A 6,918-nucleotide genomic window follows, 5' to 3' on the forward strand; every position below is an offset into this window, starting at 1 on the left:
TTAATTCCGAAACTTAGAACTTGGTGTGACGTCCTGCAAAATCCAACGACTTTGCATATCACGAGGCAATAGAGCGTCTGAACACGTGTAGGTAGGTGTGTGCTCGTGCGAGTTTTCAGGCCTTGTCGCCTATGCATAAGCTGATTTAGTGATTGGACATTCTGTTCACAATTAATAGAAAAAAAGCCATTTATCGTTCTAAAAAAATAGGCATTGGACATTCCTCGGTCGATCCACAAATTCGAGTGCCAATTCCGTCTGCGTCCTTTATCCACGTGTTGTTTACTCTTTGCACTGCGGCACGCCGGCACAACAATAGCATATGCTTTCGGGGCCTTATCCATGTCACGGGATCGCAGCCAATGGGAACGTGACATGACGCCTCCGTGGGGCACGTCTATCTCCCTCCCTTGGTTGCATCTGCACTTTCAGAGGCATTGACGCGCTTATGCCAATGCCTGCACCATACCATACAGCAGCAACTCAGGGCAGAGCAATGCTCCATTCCATGGCGCCCCTCCACGCCGCCGCCGCCGCCGCCGCGCAGCACGCAGCCGTCGGCGCGGCTCCGGGCAGAGATGCTGCCCCGAAGAAGAGCAGCGGCAGCGTTCCAGCCGGACGCGACACCAGGAGGTTCATTTCATTTCCAACTGTCCTTTTTCTCTGAGAACATGTGGTCGATGCGTATCATCAGTAATATCTACCCTTGATGCCTTCTTATCGCACGCAGGGCGTTCCTGAACGGCGTGGTGATCGCCGCTGCCGGCGCCGGCGCGCTGCTGGGCCACGTGGACGCGGCGCCGGCGGCCTCCAAGAGGCGGGCCCCGCCGCCGCCGACGGAGGAGAAGGAGAAGAAGGACCCCAACCTCAGCGGCGTGCAGGCCAAGGTGTTGGCCAGCAGGAAGCGGAAGGAGGCCATGAAGGAAGCCGTGGCCAAGCTGCGGGAGAAGGGGAAGGAGCCCGCGGACGCCGCCAGCACCGTAACCGGAATAAAGCCCAGATCGACAGGGGCCGTTGTAGAGTGAGTTTGTTATGGGTGCTGCTTAATTTTTTACCAACTACTCATTTCTCAATGAGGAGCACATAACGGAGATCGATCCACCATATCTTAGCGTAAATATTTACTGAGTGAGTATCGTTTTGCTGCGTGCTTCAATTGATGCGCTACTATCTGTGAATAACCTGGCAATGCCAGTACCAGCCAATGATGAACAACGTAGATGAAGTTCACCAAGCAAAAATTTCGCTTTGGAACTTGATCTTCACCACGCAAGTTTGCCGGCTAATTTCCGTCAGACTATGTTCAAACTTATGATACTGATACTACCAAAAATGGTATACATGCCAGATCTTTCTTGGAGAAAAAAAATTCAAAATACATGGCATTCCTATACAAAAATTACTCCTATATCTGGAGAGTTCAAATAAACTTGTGTGCATCATCTAGTACATCAGAACAGAGGTAGTGCGTAGGCTAGCTCCTAGATACAATGGACCTGCCAGTAATAAACTTTGGGCGCTTCTTGAATCCACTAATCTGCTTTTGAAGTTCCTTCTCCAGCTTCGGTTTGTCACCGCAACTTGTCAGGACAAGTTCATTCAGGTTTTGGAGGACCAGCACAAGGGACAAGCCCTCCTTACTGTCGTCCAAGTTAACGCATTTCTTCACTTCAAGTTTCTCGAGCACAGGCAATGCACCATCCTTGATTTGTATGGTCACGATGTTCTCCATCCCTTCAATGTAAAGCAGTTTGAGCTTCGGAAATGTACCTTCTCCAAAACATAACGTCTTCTCGGCGAAGGACTCCTCCCAGAGTGCAAGAAGAGTAAGGTTGCGCAGCTTCCCCATCACCTCGATGTCAACCTGCTTCAATTGTGTCTGAATCAGCTTTACCTTGGCCAGATCGTTGAGACGATCCATCCAGCCAGGGAGGTTGCCCAAACGGCCACACAGGCGCAGTGATAGGAGATGCTTTGGTGGCATTTCCTCTGCTTTCTCTGCTTCCTTCAGAAATTCAAGCGACCTAGAGCGCACTTCAAGCCGTTCAAGACGAACAAGCCTTGATATTGAGCCGCATAAGTCCTTCCCTACTTCCTCGGTCGCATCTACTTCCACTCCTAATCTGCGCAAGCTAGTCAGCTCCCCCAAGTTCCTTGCCACCTTGCTTCCACGCGCAATGTGCACCACCCCTAGCACTTGTAGGTTCCTTAGCTTCTCGATTCTCTCGGGGGCTGTTACACTAAACTCACATGCGCAACATGAGCATGAAGGCTCAACCTGCTTGTAACCATAGCACCCGGTAACCAAATCTGCAAATGTTTCAAAGGGGTCACCATTACATTTGCCCGTTTCCTTGTTTCTCTTCGTCTTCCCTGCCAAGTCTTTGGCAAAGTTGACACCACCAACAAGGTGACATAGTTTCTCCAGCTTGGTGATACCAAATGGGAGTTGTGTCACCTTTGTGTCTTGAACATCTAATGTCTCTAGGAACCTGAGGTTCTCCAGAGAGGAAGGAAGGCTTGAAATGTTTGTCTTTCGCAGACCAAGGTACCTCAAATGGTGCAGCTCCCCGATGTGCTTGAGATCATCATTTTCCAGCTCAAGTGTATCTTCCAAGTCAAGAACTCTCAACAAGTGCAATTTGGAGGAGATGAGGGACACAGGGCACCTCCCAAAGATTGTCAATGAGCGTACCTGAGACAAGTTTAGGCTTGCCATCTTCTCATTTTTCTTCCATCTTGTCACTACCAAGTGGCGTATGTTACTTTGTGGAGCCTCATTGCAGTGCTTATCCATGATGAAGAGTTGGTTCTCCTCAATAGACTGGGACAATATTATTTGGAGCACCACGCCATGAACACGACAACGTTCAACCGCCATGCTAGCCCTGGCCTTCTCCGAAGGCTGGATCATACTTCTACTGATGAGCTCATTGTAGTACCTCCGTCCAAGCTCCTCGACGCTCATGTCACGTGGCTTTGTTATATAGCCTTCTGCTATCCACCGCCGCAATAAGCGTGTAAGCCTAATCTCATGGTTCTCAGGGAAGATACTCAGGTATAAGAAGCAACACTTGAGATGATATGGCAGCCCATCATAGCTTGAGGTGATAACTCTTTTGATATCTCGGTCTGACTCTAGCTCTGACCCAAGATGCTTTCGCAGATCCATCCATTCCCTGCTTGTTTTGGGCCTGTTAGCCAATAAACCTCCTATGGTGGCTATAGCAAGTGGAAGGCCCCGACACCGCTCTAAGATACGACTGGCTTGCTCCATCATATCATCCATCAACTTATATCCAGCATCCTTGTAAACCTTGACACATGGAAATAACACACACAGAAATAAGAAACTCGGATCATAAAAAAAGAAGGCAATTTCAAGTACTATCCAACCAATAAAATACCAAAATTCACAAATTTATAAGACTGATCCCACTGGACATCTCTTATTTATATTTACCATAGTATCTAAACATGCCATATCACTTAGATGCCCACCCTCCTAATGTGGAGTATCTAATGAAGTAGGTAGTACATTTATAATATTATATGAGTCAGTTGAATTATGAGTAATAAGATAATTGCGATGCTTGTGTTAGTCTACGTAAGGAGATACTCCCTTCGTTTTTATTTACTCCGCATATAAGAGTTGACTAAAGTCAAACCTCCTAAAGTTTGATCAAATTCGTAGAAAAAAATATATAAATATTTAGCATAACAAATCTATATGATGTGAAAGTACATTCAATAATGAATCTAATAATATTGATTTGTTATTATATATGCTAATATTTTCGTCTATAAATTTTGTCAAAGTTTATAAAATTTGATTTTGACCAAAGCTAATACGCGGAGTAAATAAAAATAGAAGGAGTACTATTTAAGATGAGAGACGGTTTTATCCTCTCTCCTTTTTACTAATTCTATGTCACGTAGACAAAATCTGACATGGACCGTTAAAACGGTGACATATATGAGCATTGGGCGCTGGCCTCGCCGTGAGGCCTAACCCTTATCCACATGAAATGTGTGAAGGTTATCTCGACTAACAAAGTTGTTTCTTCATATAATAGAAATCAAGTAGTTTTAAATTTCCTTCATGAAGTGCACTTTAATGGAACTATATTTTTTAACCAACTTACAAGTTTCTTCTATCTACCGACATCTCGGTCTAAGAACATCGAAATCTAAAATGATAATCTGTAACAATTATTTTATCTGTCACAAAAATTAATAAGTGTAATATTGTCTTAGTCGATTGATTCTTAGTAACTTCATAATTTAAAATTGTTTTTCGGTTTCATAAAAATGTTCATCTAGTAAAAATTGAAGTATTTAGCCTATAAGTTCATAGAATTGTGGTATCTAGATCTTAATAAGGGATGAACATTGAATTAACAGTTGTAGAATTGACAGAGGAATTTTCAAACAAGTGACCCTCAAAGATATAACGGTTTTGCTATTTGTCAGGTAACTCAAAATAGAGTTAGCGCTAGTCGATTCCGCTCGCGTAGAGAGACGAGGAGGAAGGAGCAACGTATCTCTGAGCCTAAAACTATGAGCCCACGACAGGTCACCCACGAGGGTTATTCGTGGATGAGCAGACCATGGAAATGACACGGCTGGCCGCGGCGTCAAAGAAAGGAGTTAGTCGGAGGGTGTGGCTAGGTCTTAGTCGACTTATACTTAACCAAGTCTCAGTCAGGTTGCATAGCATATAAAGAAGAAAAGCTAAAAAGAAATTTTGCTCGAATCTTCACATAAGATCTTATGAATATAACATCACTAAGACTCAGTCGACTGAGATTTGAAGATCATGTTTCTAATTCCTCTCAGATTAGAGGCAGCCCGAGTTGGAGACGTCAGACACCATGACCTACTTTTTTTTGGCCCACATGGCAGTCCCAAAAAAATATCAGAAACAAATTAAAAAAATCTCTTGTAAAGTGCTTGCCTTTATTTTTTAGAACTTTAAAGTGCTTGCTTTGTGATATTCGCCAAAAAAAGAGTGCTTGTGTTGCGAGTTACTTTTTTTGAATAGTTTGAATTGGTTACGAGCTTCATCATGTTAAAAAGGTGAAAAAGTATAGCGAGCTGCGAGCGTACCTTTTGACAGAACAGTTTTCGGGCCTCCTCATCTTCGAGAGGCTTGAGCTCGTACACGTTCTCCCGCACGTCCCCCGCGCACTGCCGGGCAACGTCGTCTCGCCGCGTGGTCACCACGACCCGGCTGCCCGTCGGGCCGTTCGCGGGGAGGCACCGTGATATGAGCTCCCACTCCTCGTGCGAGGACACGTCGTCCACCACGACGAGGCACCGGTTCTCCACCAGCCACGCCCGGACGGAGCGGTCGGGCGCCACGCCGAGCTGCTTCCTGAGCCGGCGCTCCACCTCATCGGCGCTCTCCAGCGGGTGCGGCACGGTGACCCAGGCGCGGCCGTCGAAGCCGTCGATGAGGGCCATGTCGTTGTACAGCATCCTCACCAGCGACGACTTCCCCATCCCGCCCATGCCCCACACCGACACCACCCACGCGTCGCCCATCTTGTTGACCAGTCTGACCAGCTCGTCCATCTCGCCGGCCCGCTCGATGTCCTGCCGCTCGTTCCCGGGCGCGAGCTGGGCGCGCGGGTAGTCGTCGTCGGCGTGCCCGTGGTGCTCCTCCCCCGGCGTGACGCCGTGGTGGCTGGCGGCGGCGAAGACGTTATACCGCTTGTTGCGCTGGTTGAGCTCCACGACGGTGGCCTTGAGGCCCCGGATCCGGCCGGCGAGGCGGTGGCGGGCGACGAGGCCGGGGCCCCAGCGCAGCCAGCGCGAGCGGGAGGCGTGCAGGGTGAAGTCGAGGAGGCAGTCCTCCAGGTCGCAGGCGAGGTCGCGCACCTGCTTGACGCAAGTCCGCACCGTGTCCCTGCAGCCCCCGCCGCCGGCGCCCCAGCGCGTGGCGGAGGACTGCACCCGCAGGAAGGACTGCATCATCTGCAGCTCGCTGCGGATGAAGCCCACCTCCCTCCGGACGCCCAGCAGCAGCGCCGCCTCGTCGGCCATCGCCGTGCCCGCGCTGCCCAGCACCCCGTCCAGGACCGTGCGGGTCAGGCTCACCGCCGTCGCCTCCATCTCTCGATCGACCACTCTCTGTGCGAGATAGTTAGTTCTCGCTGTGCTCGCGATGTGCGCTACTAAGCTAGCTAAATGCTGCCGGTGGTGCTGGTGATGCTGCTGCTGGATGCTGGTGGTGGTGAGCTCTGAGCTGGTGACGACGACGATGGTGGTGGCCTGGTGGGTAGTACTACTATATATACCCAGCGGGCCGGGGGAGATAGGATCGGTAGGTAGGTGGAGAAGGCAAGCCAAGTCATGTCACAGAAGCTTGCCGCGCCATTGACGGACGGACATTAGTCAGTCAACTGCGAGCCAGTGAGTCACGAGTCCTTGGTTCCCGCGCCTGTAGCCTGTAGGGCGGAAGCTGCCGGGTGCTGAGCGAAACGACTCTTGGGCGCTCGATCGCGCGGCAGAGCACGTACACAGACAACGCCATGCTCTTTCGAAGAAAAGCTATATATGGGGCCGCGCGGGGGAGGGAGGAAGAAGCGCCGGCGCCATGGACGGCTCGTACGTACCTGGCCGACGTAGTAGACACGGCAGTGCGTGTTATCCGCAGTCCGCACGCGTCCTCCACGCCGAAGAGCAGCGCGCGAGAAGGAGACGACCATGTTCTGAGATCAACGGCGACGCATGTCGTTAGTCGTTAGAGATCACAGACCAGGTCTAAGAGAAGCCAAGCACGTGCTTTCGGGATAAACAGTATACTGTAGTACTACTCAACAAAAAATAAAAAATGTCAGTGAGGCAGAAAAACTCGCCCGCACGCGTTAACGCGTGAGCCGTTGGCATGCTTGTGAATTTCCATGGAATGTT

The 6,918-nt window shown here is 49.6% G+C and overlaps 2 protein-coding genes across 2 annotated transcripts; one reads left to right on the top strand and one right to left on the bottom strand.

Annotated features, from left to right (window-relative positions):
- Positions 1-364: 364 nt before the first annotated feature.
- LOC123112729 (uncharacterized) lies at positions 365-1,132 on the top strand. The gene is made up of 2 exons (XM_044533802.1): positions 365-633; positions 731-1,132. Exons 1-2 carry the CDS (start codon positions 449-451, stop codon positions 1,023-1,025), a joined length of 480 nt encoding a protein of 159 aa, XP_044389737.1. The 5' UTR covers positions 365-448; the 3' UTR covers positions 1,026-1,132.
- Positions 1,133-1,391: 259 nt separating this feature from the next.
- On the bottom strand, positions 1,392-6,713 carry LOC123114914 (disease resistance protein RPM1). Its single transcript, XM_044536282.1, has 3 exons — positions 6,621-6,713; positions 5,110-6,360; positions 1,392-3,316 (listed from the first exon to the last, which is right to left on the bottom strand). Exons 1-3 carry the CDS (start codon positions 6,711-6,713, stop codon positions 1,475-1,477), a joined length of 3,186 nt encoding a protein of 1,061 aa, XP_044392217.1. The 3' UTR covers positions 1,392-1,474.
- Between the last annotated feature and the right edge of the window lie 205 nt (positions 6,714-6,918).

This window comes from Triticum aestivum, chromosome 5B (genome assembly GCF_018294505.1).
Source record: "Triticum aestivum cultivar Chinese Spring chromosome 5B, IWGSC CS RefSeq v2.1, whole genome shotgun sequence".
In the NCBI taxonomy this organism is placed as follows: domain Eukaryota; kingdom Viridiplantae; phylum Streptophyta; class Magnoliopsida; order Poales; family Poaceae; genus Triticum; species Triticum aestivum.

What these genes read in the sequence shown, in the direction of transcription:
- LOC123112729 (XM_044533802.1), top strand. Translation starts at nt 449, where the DNA reads ATGCCAATGCCTGCACCATACCATACAGCAGCAACTCAGGGCAGAGCA. An exon ending in GCCGGACGCGACACCAGGAG is followed by an intron (nt 634 to 730) that starts GTTCATTTCATT and finishes TATCGCACGCAG; the next exon opens with GGCGTTCCTGAACGGCGTGG.
- LOC123114914 (XM_044536282.1), bottom strand. Translation starts at nt 6,713, where the DNA reads ATGGTCGTCTCCTTCTCGCGCGCTGCTCTTCGGCGTGGAGGACGCGTG. An exon ending in GTGTCTACTACGTCGGCCAG is followed by an intron (nt 6,361 to 6,620) that starts GTACGTACGAGC and finishes AAGCTTCTGTGA; the next exon opens with CATGACTTGGCTTGCCTTCT. An exon ending in GAAAACTGTTCTGTCAAAAG is followed by an intron (nt 3,317 to 5,109) that starts GTACGCTCGCAG and finishes CCATGTGTCAAG; the next exon opens with GTTTACAAGGATGCTGGATA.